Source organism: Volvox carteri (genome assembly GCF_000143455.1).
Source record: "Volvox carteri f. nagariensis unplaced genomic scaffold VOLCAscaffold_1, whole genome shotgun sequence".
Classification (NCBI taxonomy): Eukaryota; Viridiplantae; Chlorophyta; class Chlorophyceae; order Chlamydomonadales; family Volvocaceae; genus Volvox; species Volvox carteri.
In genome coordinates, this window is record NW_003307545.1 from 3,624,638 (window position 1) to 3,637,999 (window position 13,362).

The 13,362-nt window shown below is 55.8% G+C and overlaps 3 protein-coding genes across 3 annotated transcripts in view; 1 reads left to right on the forward strand and 2 right to left on the reverse strand.

Moving 5' to 3' along the window:
- Positions 1-544: 544 nt before the first annotated feature.
- On the reverse strand, positions 545-5,682 carry VOLCADRAFT_115778 (uncharacterized protein; the record flags this gene model as incomplete). The annotated part of the gene is made up of 6 exons (XM_002946143.1): positions 545-730; positions 1,138-1,380; positions 1,822-2,904; positions 3,257-3,355; positions 3,419-3,652; positions 5,326-5,682. The coding sequence occupies 6 exons, from the start codon at positions 5,680-5,682 to the stop codon at positions 545-547; spliced, it is 2,202 nt and encodes a 733-aa protein (XP_002946189.1).
- A 223-nt stretch (positions 5,683-5,905) lies between these two features.
- Positions 5,906-10,304, reverse strand: VOLCADRAFT_115779 (uncharacterized protein; the record flags this gene model as incomplete). Its single annotated transcript, XM_002946144.1, has 7 exons — positions 5,906-6,154; positions 6,377-6,589; positions 6,763-6,837; positions 7,320-7,475; positions 7,854-7,976; positions 8,631-8,908; positions 10,268-10,304. The coding sequence occupies 7 exons, from the start codon at positions 10,302-10,304 to the stop codon at positions 5,906-5,908; spliced, it is 1,131 nt and encodes a 376-aa protein (XP_002946190.1).
- Positions 10,305-10,826: 522 nt separating this feature from the next.
- Positions 10,827-13,362, forward strand: part of VOLCADRAFT_115780 (uncharacterized protein) — a gene marked incomplete at both ends in the record, with an annotated part of 7,341 nt that continues 4,805 nt past the window's right edge. The window contains 4 exons of the mRNA XM_002945803.1: positions 10,827-10,889; positions 11,502-11,630; positions 11,908-12,113; positions 12,797-12,885. Of these exons, the coding sequence (XP_002945849.1) occupies positions 10,827-10,889; positions 11,502-11,630; positions 11,908-12,113; positions 12,797-12,885 (487 nt within the window). The remainder of the gene's footprint in view (positions 10,890-11,501; positions 11,631-11,907; positions 12,114-12,796; positions 12,886-13,362) is intronic.

Genomic DNA, 13,362 nt, shown 5'->3' on the forward strand with positions numbered 1-13,362 from the left:
GGCCTGACTTCTGCTCCCAGTTGACCCAGTCGACCCGGGTTCAAATCCGCCTGCCGGCTCCTCGGGTGTTTGAGGAGTGATGAAATGGGAGGTGGCCCCCCATCTTATGGACGGTGTAGGACGTGATAATATCAACTTGCGAGCTGACCAGGAACTAAGTTGATGCGCCGTTGATCCGCTAGATTTGGTTGGATGCTGGTGGTGAGTTGCCGAACCCAACGAATACATTCTGAAGTCGGATGGGGTGACGGATTAGGGTGCCCCTCTAGCAGGGGAGAGCAGGGACTGCCCCGGGAAAGGGGGCCGCTGGCGAAGTTAACCACCCTGTAACAACATACATACACAGAGACACCCCACTGTCCAAGTCCGCCTGTTCTCGCAGCCTGGTCTCGGAGCTCGTACTTTTCCTTCTTTTTCACCCCCTCTTTCCTCAACCTCCTCAACCACCCTTAACCGCCAATCACGTGCGGTGGAGCTGCGGTGCCGCCGCAGCCGCCGCCACCACTGTCGTACCATCGCCACTTCGAGTTGGCCGCTGCTGCTGCTATTGCTGCTGCAGCGATGGTGGTGACGTGGACTGCGGCGGCGGCGGCGCCGCCGCCGTCCCTGTCGTGTCATGATCGCCGACGGCGGCGGTGATGATGGCTAGAGCGTCCGGAAAGTACGGGTACGACAGGACGCTGGCCCGGGCGCACTGCATTCTGGAGAAGAGCTTGCTTCCCAGCAGGTCCTAGGACGTCAAGGAATCAAGGGGGGATCGATTTGGGTGACGGGATCTCAAAAAAGGTAAAAAAAATCAGGAGCTGAGTTTAGGATGGGTGATATTCAACAAAATTGGAGCAGGCAGACATGCAGGCACGGTACGATTGGTACAACAGGCAGTTGGACGAAGTAGGTCAGGAGATGGGGTTCAAATAAATGGTACGACAGCATGACCGCAAATTAGGGCCCTCCGCCACTCGCACTTCCCTTCTCCCCCAGGAGAGGAGACAGACTGACGTACAGACTGACATCACATTGTTTCGAGGTTCATTGAGATCGCGTTGCGCACAGGCCAATGGGAGGTGGTCGCTGATGAGTACGGTGGCCACGACAGGCCGTACGACACAGCCACACGTCTTCTTGCACGTCACTCACCCGCGCGAGGGACGTCGTATGGCCCTCCACCGCCACATTCGCCTCCAAAGCAGACGCCGCCTCCTCAGCTTCCAAACTCAACTCCTCGCGCCGACGGCTGCCCGGTGCCGCCCGGCCGTCCGCCTCTTCCAACTGAAGCGCCGTCAAACAAGTCGACATCTGGGACGCCAACTTCCGTCGCTCCGCCAGGACGACCGCCATCCGCTCGCGGTATAGCGCCAGAGCGGATTTGCATTCGGCGACCTGTTTTCACCAGTCAGTTAGCGACGGTCAGTTAGCGACGGTCAGTTAGCGACGGTCAGTTAGCGACGGTCAGTTAGCGACGGTCAGTTAGCGACGGTCAGTTAGCGACGGTCAGTTAGCGACTTTTAACGGTATAACGTCGGCACATCATGTCGTACTCAATCATGGTTTGTGAATGACGGTTAGTGGTTAGTTGGTTGCTGTTGGTGGTTGAGTATAGGGGTTGTGGGATGTGGCGGATGCGATGTTATGCCCCGGTGTATGAGCCAAAGGCAGAGCATCTTTTCCTCCGCAGTCCCCTCACCCCCCCCTCGTCTCCTCCTCCTCCTCGTCCTCCTCCTCTCTACCCTTACCCTACCCTCACCCCCCATCTCTCTCTCCCCCCTTCAAAATACACAACAGGGCCTCTGTTTTTCCAACACGCGCGTGCGCGTGCCGTACCTGCTGCGGGTCTAGCTTCATCCCCCCCACCACCAGCGCCCAAAAACTGTCCTGTGGAAACTCCTGCTCCGCTCCCGTCTCCAAATTCACACAACGCATATTGCAGATGAGCTCCGGATGCCGCAACCCCAGGTACACCACCTCCGATTTCAGCTTCGTAAAAGCTTCCTCGAGACGAGTTAGGTAGTGGTCGTTGGGACGAGCGTCGTACGCCTGCAGCAGTAACGCCGCCTCGCGAACCCAGGTCCGCCAAGCGTCCAGCCACCGCGGCTGGCTGTCACACGGGGATTCGGCGGCACGTTCCCTGGAGCAGCCGCCGTCGCCGCCGCCGCCGCTGCCACGGAAACGGCCGCGGGTGAGGCAGTCGCCGCCGCCGCCGCCGCCGCCGCCGCCATGGTGGTGGATATGGCTGCTGCTGTGGTGGGTTTGGTGGTTGATGTGGTGGTTGGTACGGTTGCTGTTGTGGTGTGCGCAGCAGCGTCTTCCAGCTATAACGGCGTCGTCAGTGTTGTGATTGTTGAGCGAGCCGCTCCGTGCGAATTGTTGACCGCTGAAGTGGTTGCCGTTGTGCTGGTTGCTGTTGTTGTTGTTATGGTGGTGGTTTCGGAGCGCCGGGGGGTTGACGGCGTTTGTGTTTCCAGATGTGGTGGCGGTGCTGGTGCTGGCGGCGCCGCAGGAGGAGCTTGCACACGGGGCCGGCTCGGCGGGAACAAGAGCCAATGCGGGACTGCTCGCCGCCGCCGCCGCCATCGCCGCCGCCGTCATCGCCAGGCTGTTGTCAGCGATGGCGGCAGTGGCAATGCCGTCGGCGGCGGCAGCGCCGCCGCCGCTAAGGCCGCACCACGCGGCGCAACCGGTAGCGGGAGTGCCAGCGGCGGCTGCGGCGGCCGCTGGAGTGCCTTCCTGGCGCGCTGGCGACGAGGTGGCACAACTACTGGGCGCTGACGGCGCCAGGGCCATATCCAGCAAATTGGCGAGTACCGGGTCGGGAGGTGCGCAGCGCTCCGCAGCGCGCTCCGCTGCGGTCTTGGACTGGGCCCAGAGCGCCTGCTGCTGCCGTACAGGCAGTACGGCCTCTAGAACCTGCGGATGATAATGCACACATAGCGCCGTCATGAGCCTTCGGGTTCGTCTCATCTGAACTGCACACATAGCGCGCGCGCTCGCGAACAAAGTATCGAAAAGGCATTTTAGCAGCAGCAGCAGGAGCAGTATGGAGCAGCAACGGGTCGGAGGTGCGGTGGCGGAAACCACTGAGGAATTAGAATACCAGTTATTTTTGAAATCGATGTACGATGCTCACTAAAACTGTTACGTACGGAGCATACCAAAACTCTAGGGAATTTAATTGTCCCGTTCATAATGCACTCTTAGGAAATTGGCAACAATTTGGCGAGATGACAGTTTCCATGTCGTTGACATGAGAACGACGTACCCGCAGCCGAGTCTTAAGACGCTCATTTTCAGCCTCCACAATTGCATGCTCTGCCACCAAAGCGTCCAGCTTTTTTTGCAAATCCAGCATCTGTTGCTGCTGTGGCCGGAGCGCAGTCGACTTGATGCGACGGACGCAGCGATCGCGCTTGACGCCGCTTACGTCTGGTCCCAAACTACCGGCGCTGGTGACCCCGCTGCCGGTCCCATTTCCTCTGTCTTTCGCTAGCTGTGAGGTCGCGGTCGCGGTCGCGGGCGGTTTCCCGGAAGAAGATGCAGGGAGCTGAAGCTGAAGTTGCTGTTGCTGGGATGGTGCGATAGCGATAGCCGGTATTTGCAAGGGCAGGATGTTTGCGGCGGGCTGCGCCTGCTGAAGTGCGTGCACGTCAGGTGCGACCTGCAGGAGATGTGCAGGCTGTGCGGGCGCGGAAATCAGCGCCGGTAGTTCCCAGTCAACTGGTTGATGCATTGAAGAAGCCCAGGTGTGATTAAAAGTCGCATATGTGGTCGGAGCTGGCGGGGCCATAGAGTTCATGGTCGCCATCGCCGTCTGCTGCTGTTGCGGTTGAATTTGCTGCGGTTGTTGTTGCGGCTGCTGCATAGTATTCCCCGCCGTGGTCGGTGCAAACATATCTGTCAAGAATTCCGTGTAGTCCCAGTCGACAGGTTGGTGCATGGACCAGCCTCCACATGAAAAAGGGGAATCCATGTCCATTCCTTACGAAACAACAGACCCAAACACAGGTCTTCAGCTGTCGCGTAATTCGTTCCCTTCTTGTCAGTTAAGAGCTCTGGAATGCCTCTGGCAGCGCTCTGCTTGCTGTCTAGCGCGCGTGTCTGACGCCACGTCGTATGCCAAGGCGCCGGGCGTCAATCCAACCTGCACGTTGTGGGAATGCGCATAGACAAGAGCAAATTTTCTCTATCTAAAGTTCACGGTTGTGTTTGTGCACGGTTCCGTCCTATGCCGTAATGATTTGCCTTGGATTTTTCTTACGTGAACCCAAGTCCTCTCGATGGAAAGCCCCCTCGTGGGACTGCAAACAATCGCCTCAAAGGAAAGAAGAAAATTAGCTACAAAGCGTAGCTCTCTGTTTTTGGAACCTTCAGCGCTATCGTAATGGTCAAATGCATAACTTCTATCAATTACTTTGGAATTCCTTCCTGACGGGATGACTAAATATCATGCAATCCTAAATCCAAGCGCGTCTTAAGGAGTTATGCACATGCCGCTTACCATCGGCACATGACGACGTGGAAGTAGTACGTGACAAATGCGACGTACAAATCAAACTTAGTGCATTTCTCCTATCCACGCTAGGAAGCTCATTGCTTAATGCAGGACATAAATGCAATCAGATTGAGAGCGCACGTCCTGCATACTCCAGGCCACATCGATCCGTCCGCACGAGTCGATGACCTTGCACGGATTACCATTAGAAGGAACCTGTTACTACCTATTACTATGCAATCTTCATTAATACCTTGAACCTCTCCTTTGACCAGTTCGTTTCTGTGCACTACACTCTTCGTCCTGTTGTCCGTAACCAACTGAAAGGATGATTAAACCCCACGTGGCCCCCACGTGCCCACGAAAGTGACAATTTCCTAGTGATTATAAGAAATAAATCGAATTACCTCATTACGTGAAAAATGCTTGCATTTGCGGGATTTTCTCTAAGTTGCCGGCACGATGACCTGGAAGAATGTAACTTGCATCCGAACGAAAGAACGAGTATCCTAAATAAAGGCAAAACAATCTATTTCTGCTTCTGTCCGGTAAAATAACTGCACTTAGAAAGCCCGTTCTAGTTTAGCACAAGATGATAGCCTCGAGAAAAGAGGTTCAGGCTGTACTATCAATACAACTGCTGCCCGCATTTGGCGCAGGAGAGGCGATACGACCTCGTCGCCACAGCCTTCTGTCCTCGAACTCACACAGATACGCACACATACATACATACATACATACATACATACATACATACATACATGCACGCCTGCAATCTTGAATCCCACACCTCAACACCCCATCCCCGTGGGCCATGCACCCATCCCTCCTCCCCCAACCTCGCTGCTACTTGCTACCTGAATCGCACTTGGGCGCAATCGCGATTGATGTGGTTCTATGACTGTGATGATGATGTTGATGATGTTGATGATGTTGATGATGTTGATGATGTTGATGATGTTGATGATGTTGATGATGTTGATGATGTTGATGATGTTGATGATGTTGATGATGTTGATGATGTTGATGATGTTGATGATGTTGATGATGTTGATGATGTTGATGATGTTGATGATAATTACATGACGCCTTGACGACGTGTGACTGGAACACGCGGCCCGCTCATCATGCAGCCATGCTATCATCTCTCCCATGTCGACACGGCAGATTCCACAAAAGCTCCGAGCTACACACATTATCTTCACGATAAACACCCTGCTCTCCAAAGTCAGCCAAAAGTCAAAAGCAATTTGCCTTATCAAAGGTCGACTTAGGAGCCAACAGCTCAAAACCCATTTCCTTCCGTACTGGATTTCCTTCCGTACTGGATTTCCTTCCGTACTGGATTTCGTCCTTACTGGACGCGGCGGAAAAAGTTAAGTGCATGCACACACGGACATGATGCCTGTGGGTCGCGGGTCACGGCAGCCCCGCCAGCTGCGCCACACTGCCGATTACCACGTCAGGACGCTCCGAAACCGCCAACCGCCGTAACCGCTCCAGGGTAGTTACACCCGTCAACGGTAGACACGTGAACAAACCACCTTGGCGACCTAGGAAAATGTCCGTGTCGAGCCGGTCGCCAATGATGGCCGTACGGGAGGGTTCCAGGCCGTACGTACGGCATAGGTACGGCAGGAGCCATTCGCCACCCTTGGCGACGTTGACCTGTGTTGGTTCATTAATCATTCATTGGTTGGTGGTTAATTCGTTGGGTGGTTGGGTGAATTGAACTAGCGGCAGTAGAGGCGGTTGGGAGTCGCGGGGGGGGAAAGCGGGAAACGAGGTCTGTGTAAGTGTAACTGTGCAGCTCAGGGCTAAGGCTATGGGTAAGTGGTATGATGGTTGGTTGTGGATGTATATGATTTTCCATGGAACACAAAGACTCACCGCCTTCATCCCCGCCGCCACCTCCACTGCCCTCACGAGCCCCCCCGTGCCCGGCATCATCCTGCCGCCGCCTATGTGGTCCGCGCAGTCCGTGTTGGTGGCCACCAGCAGGCAGCCTGGCAGCTCCCGCAGGCAGATGGAGGCGTACACGAGGCGGGAGTACGAGAAATGGGGGTCCCAACCAACCACCACCGCGCCGATATCGGGGTCGACCTGGGTTCGGAATTTTGGGGGAATCGGAATTTGTTTAGGATTTGGGGTTCTTAGGGTTCCCATGTCCCACTTTCCCCCCCACACACTTGAACTCCCAGGTCCCAACCCCGACCTTCCCACACACACACACACGCTCACACACACACACACAGGGTGGGGCCCCGCCCCTTCACCTTCAATTCCTTCATGGCCTCCATGTTGTCCATGAGAGGTACGGAGAACTCCCGCCCGCCAAGGAAGGGAATACCCTGGGGGGTTGGTGGTTGGGGGTGGTTGAGGGTGGTTGGGGTTGGGGTTACCGGGGCAGGGGATCATGAAACAGGGTTGCGGGAATAGAGAGATGAGGTAAGGATGTGCTAATGGGGGAGGGAGGAGTTTGGGGTGATGGTGGGGGGTTGGGGGTGGGGTTAAGGGATTTGCGGGGGAACTGTGTTCCCTGCTGTAGAGGGGTGGTGGTGGTGGTGGTGGTTGCGGTGGGGTGAGCTAGACCCGGTAGCTATCCGGACACCGCTATCCGCCACGCTGGCTTTGGCCGGAAAGGTTGAAGGTTCCCAGCGAAGAGGAGAAGGGAAGGGAGAGCGGGAAGGGAGGAAAAAAAAGGAAAAATACTCTAAGGTCTGAGGGTTGTTAAGCAGGCCGCTGGATGCTCTAATTAGGTACGGCAGGTAAGTAGGTAGTTCGGTAGTTAACCATCTCTGCAATGTGGTGTAATGTGTTGTTGTTTCCTCACCGCCGTCTGAAGCTCCTGCTCCACACCGCTCCAGCCCAATAACAGGACCTTCTTGTTGTTGGTGTTTTTATTAACGTTATTGCCCTGATGGCTGTTACCCGCTCCGAAACCAATGCTCGTCAGGTAGGCCGCGGCGCAGTACGATGAAGACACAATCTGCAGGGAGCGGGGTTGAGGGGGGGAGAGGGAGAGAGAGAGAGAGGAAGGTTGATGATTGAAAGACGACATGACAGAAAGGGTGTGAGAGAGGGATTTACAATCCAACGAAGGTGTGTGTACGCGTGTACGGGCTTGTGTACATGTACGAACCTCCGGATTGCCCGCGCGCTGCAGACGTGGTCGCGTGCTAGATCTTGCGTGGCCGCTTCGGCCTCTCTCCCCCCCCCTCACACTCAAAGCCACCTTTAACTCCTTTTCCCCCTTTCCCCCCGCCACTCACACGGCTTCCCCTACCCATCCCAGTGCAGCAAATCCCCCCGCCACACACAAAAACACACAAAAACACACCCTACTCCCTGCCCGCCACGCACTCACCTCCTCAGGAGCCACCTCCAGCCCCAGCCCCCGGAACCTGGCCGCGTACTCCGCTCTGGACTTGCTGCTGTTGTTCGTCACGAAGAGGAGTCGCTTGCCCTCGCAACGGAAGGCACGTAGCGCCTGGTGGGGCAGGTATGGGGTGTATGGGGTGGGGGGGAGGACGAACCACGAGCGAGTGAAGCTGATGCCAAGGAAAGGCTGATGCACCAGAAGTAAAGAAAGCGTAACTAACCGGTCGGCGGTGTGTAAGGGGGGAGGGAGGAGAGCAAAGACGAAACACACACGATTGAAGCTGATACCAGGGATATGATAGACGTATACAGCAGGAATAGACAGATACTGCATCAACATGGGGGGTGGGGAGGGAGGGGGGAAGTGTTTTTCGGTTGCGTTTACTGATGCTTGCCATCATTACTGGTTTTGTTTGCCAATGCTTGCGGTGGTTGTATGTGTTTGTTGTTAGGATTGATGTGGTTGTTGCGGTTGGTTCTTAAGTCTGTTATGGTGGTTATTATGGTTGTGGTGGTTGTGATCGGTGTGGTTGCTGGGATTTTCTCTTGCTCTTATTTTTGTTAATGTTGACCTTAACGATGATGTGCGCAATGCGGGATAGCAGCTGAGTGAGACAGAGAGGGAGGCGGCGGAGAACCGACGATAGGCCAGGAGAGGAGAGAGGAAAGACGCCCTTGTGGGTCAAGATTCTCCCCCCTTTCCCCCCCGGGTCCCTTTTTCCAGCCTCATCCTGGAGCCGCCCGCCGTCGTATACCGTCGTACCTCTGGAGCGTTACGGATTATGTCATTGCCCCTCCAGAGCACTCCGTCGCAATCCAGGATGAGTGTGCTGATGTCCCGCAGCTTCTCGGGTGCCGTACGCTCGTCCAGGACTTGTACGGCGGTGTCATCGGCCGCCGATGTGGCCGTTTCTGGGGTGCCGGCGGGCTGCTGCTCGGTGGTTGCTACTGCGGCCGCTGCCACGGTGCCGGCTGCTGTAGCTGTTGATGCCGATGGTATTACCTTGGTCCTGTTGGTGTTGGTGCTGGTGGCAGCTCCGCCTGGTGAGAGGAAATTGATGTTTTTGGGGGGTGAAATGGGGCCCGGGGGACAGAGAGTATGTGTATGTGTGTATGCATGTATGTATGGTTCTGTTGCACAGCGATCCGGGCCTGATGCTGGCCAGGGGCACCTAACCACCTACCCCCAGCGAGAACGACAGCCGAAGCACTCTCCCCCTAGCGGGAGGGGCCGTGTGTGCGCGTGAGACAGAGAGGGGAGAGTGCGGGCAAAGTGCTCTAAGGTATTTGGCTTAAGAGCGCTTTCATAGACGAGCGTGTGACGGGGAAGGTGACGTCCGCAAGTAAAGGATAGTACGGGGGTAGGAGAGTGCTAACAGACTTGGCTTAGCATGAACGCCACATGGAAGAAAATTACTGTGTTCGAGAGCATTTAAAACGCGACCAATAAACTTGCCTCTATGCAGCCTGAACCAGTTCGGCCGGTTCGCTGCGCTAGTGTGCCAGCGCCCTTGCAACCCAAATCGTTGCGCTTGAAGAATGGATGAAGTCATGTTGGTTGTATAGAAACAAAATTACACGCTGCGTCCCTAAGTGCCCCTATGCCAGAACTTGCTGAGGGTCGCAGTCACTAGTCAGTAAAGCAAGATGGTTGGCGTGGTAGGTAACGGGAAACACCGTTACAATGTGTCTTTCCGTTGTTATTACCTACACCATTTACATGGAATGTTCTTTTACTTGTAAAGTCAGCCGTTCCATGTATGCATTCACAGATGTCAGCTGAACGCACTAAACACCAGTTTGAACTATCCAACGCCTTGAAAGGATGTTATTGGTAACTTAACTTCTACAGATGGTCTACCATAAATCCAGAGATGCAGCGGTGCTGGATTTTGAGCACGGCCAGGTGTGACCTCTCATCGACCCTCCGGGTCAAAAAACTATGGAAGGCCAGACGGCATGCTACTTATGCGCTTTTGCTGCCATGCGTTTTAGGATGGAGAGGAGAGGAAGTTTCTCCATGACGGTAAGGGCTTATCAAGGCAGCGGCGCGGCGGGATTCCCCCCAGCACACGTCATGAGCACGCGAAAATCAGTAGCCTACTTTGCTGTAACCTACCTCAACAACCTGCATCAAAACAGGCACATATGGTGAAGGAGCATATGGCCGCGATTGGCCGATGCCGCAGCTCTCACCGATACGACCACGGGCTGCAGGTGCCGGGCCATCATCGGATGGCAAAGCTCCCGGTCCCTCAGACCAGAACCCCCTCTACTCCCTCCATGTCGTTACTGCCAGCTCACAAGCCGCGCGACTTTCCTCAACTGGTGGCCAGAAGCCAACAGCAGCAGCTGCTTTGCTTGTGGATGATGATGATGAGGTGCGGCTCCCCTACGTACCTTCAAAAAGTGCCCCAAACAGAAGAAGCTGGTTCATTCCTTTACTGTTTAGAGCTCCACAGCACGACTAAGTATTCACAAATTAGGAGCATCTGCGGCTCCAGGCAGGGTTTGATGCTTTGACAGGAACAGGTTACGCGAGAGGCTTCACGAGGCTCGGGAAATCGTCCCAGGGAAGGAAGGGTGCAGGGGACAAGAAAAGCGGCGGGATTTCCAAACCCCGGATGGGAACACTGGTCCCAAGGCTTGGCCCTGGCGATGCTTCGCTGCTATGACATCGTTACTTAGGGTTTCTATCTTCACGCCCGCAGCACCTAGCTACCCCTTCTCTCACCTCTTATCACCCTTCACCTTCTTTGCTACGAAGCATTATCCCCATTTTACCCATTTTCCGTTTTCAACAACACCCCCATCCGCGGCTTCTTCTTCTTCCTTGGCGTGGCAAACGTACTCAATCAAAAAGGAAACCTTTTTCGAGCGGCTCTCCAACAGCGCCCTCGTGGAGCGCCTCAACACGCTGGTTGACCGCATCTTCCAAAACTACTTTGTGGCGGTGCTGATGGACGTCGTGGGCGTGCTGCTGTTCTTCTTCGACATCTACACGGACGCGCTGGTGGTGGATGTGAGTGTGTCCCTACCTAGCACCTACCTACCTAACTACCTAACTAACTAGCCGGCGGAGGCGGTTTGCTGGAGTAGGAGGAGGGGGAGGAGGAGGAGGAGGAGGAATGCACCGGAAGGAGGGGAGAGTCTATGTGCAGGGCTGAGAACAAGAATCCCCGGGGGGTGATTTAGGGGAGGGGCGGGGGAAGCCTGAAGGGGAGGGGAGGAGAGGAGGGGAGCGGGGTTCTTGCGGGCTGATGTCGTGGCTGCTGGCCCGGCTTAACCCAGGCGAGGCTTTCCTCTCTTCCTCTCTCTTTTCCTCTCTGTCTTCCTCTCTTCCTCTCTCTGTCTCTCTTCACCAACCAAGGGTTGCAGAATAGTTATGGTGTTGTTGACGATGGCATGGTGTTGCTTTGTGATCTGGGTTTTGCGATCTGGGTCATCTTGGTAACGCATCTTGAATGCGGTCCTCCGCACATCCTCATGCGGTATCAAGGTGTGCACAGCGGTCGCAGCGTCCGCTCTTCGACCACATCGCCATCACATCAATCGCATCACATCACATCATGTAGCGTCCGTCCTTCCCCTTACCCCCCGTCCCTGTCTCTGTCTCTGTCCCTGCCGTACCCAGGCGCTCTCCAAGACGGACCACCGCGACTGGATGACGGTCACCCTGGTGTTCATATTGTGGCATTACGTCATCATGGCGGTGCTCGTGACCGCCTACCTGAAGAGAACCACCACCAAGCTGAACGTGCTGGTGGGGGGTGGGAGGGGGAGGGAGAGGGTGGGAGGGGTTGTTGAGGAAAAAGGGGAAAGGGGGAATATGGGCCCAGCAAAGCCCCCTGCCTGAAATCTAAAACCACTTTCCTCCCAAGCTTGCAATGCCCCCTTCACGAACCATACACATACACACATACACACATACATATATACGCACGTATGTACGTACATGCATACATACATTTACACTCACACGCGTGCCGCAAACAAACCCTTCCGCACACACGCGTATATACGTACATACGCACATACAGGGTCTGGAGGAGGGCGACTCCGCGGTGGGGGGTGCTGCAGTGTTGGGCTCCCGACGACGTCACCGCTGGCTGCTGTTCGTACCTGTGGCGGTACCTGGGGTGGTGCTGCTGGACATCACGATGCTGTTCACCTCCATACTCCCCATCGCCTTCCCGAGGCTGTTTGTCAACTTCTCGTCCTTCCTGTCCAACTACAACTTCTCCAGGTGGGGCTCTGGAGGGGGGGAGACGGGTGTGGGGGGGAAGAGGAGGGGAGAGGGGGGGAAGAGGAGGGGAGAGGGGGGGAAGAGGAGGGGAGAGGGGGGGAGAGGAGGGGAGAGGAGGGGAGAGTAGGGGAGAGGGGGGAAGAGGGGGTGGAAGGAGGGGAGAGGAGGAGGGAAAGGGAAGGCTTGTTGGCAAGGTGAGGGGAAGAAGTTATAGGTGCTGGGATTTATAACTTCCTTCGCGCGCTACATTCGCCTGCAATAATCAAAACACACATTAAGGGCTGTACGTGATGCATCACTACTTGGTAAGTAGCTTCAGCCCGCCCCCCCTCTGCTTCTGAAACACACACGCACGCACGCACATGTACCGTGGCTCAGATCGAGATCGTAAAGCCACATGCACGACGGGGGGGTGGGATGGGACACCCGGAGACTGGGGATGGGAAAAGTGCCCCAGTAACCTGTGGGGTGGTGGGCAGGGGGACGGATGCCGGCCATCTTCATTATTTGCCATCCCATATTTTTGCCCTGCTGCTCCCATTTCCCTGCCACGCCTCCATCCAATCCCCTCCCCAACCCCCTCATCTCCGGTAGCTACATTCCCGCCCCCTGCTGCTGCTATGGCTACAGCTGCTATTGTTGCTGCTACTGCTACCGCTGTTGCTGCTACTGCTGCCTCCTAGGTTCTTCATTGAGTTTGTGTTCGAGAGCATTCCGCAAACAATTTTGCAAACCTACATCTACCACCAGCTGGCCCAGGGCAGTCATGCAGGTGGGAGGTGAAGGAGGGCGGGGGTGGGGGGGAATCAGGTAGAGGGGGTGAAGGAGGGTGGGGAGTAGGGGGGGAAGGCGGAGAGGGTTTTAGGTCCAGGGAGGCGCCCAAAGGTTGATGGCGAGGTGGATTTCTTCTGCCTCCAGCTTCCAAATCCTCAAGGTTGGTTTCGGGACCCTTTTTTCCTAACCACCACCACCACTACCACCCCCACCACTACCCACCACCACCACTGCATTGCGGTCGCCATTTTCTGTTTACCTCGTACACCCCCGAACCCCGCTCAGGTAGCGCGCAGCAACGTACCGTTGCGTTGTCGTTGACCGTTAGCGCACTCAACTGCCTCAAGTACGGCTGGAAGCTGTACAAGGCAGCCGACGACGCGGGGCTGACGCTGCCCGAGTACTTCAAGTACCTGCTGCTGCTCAAGGCAAGGGGCTAGCGACGGATCTATCGACGTTTTACATTACCTCCTTT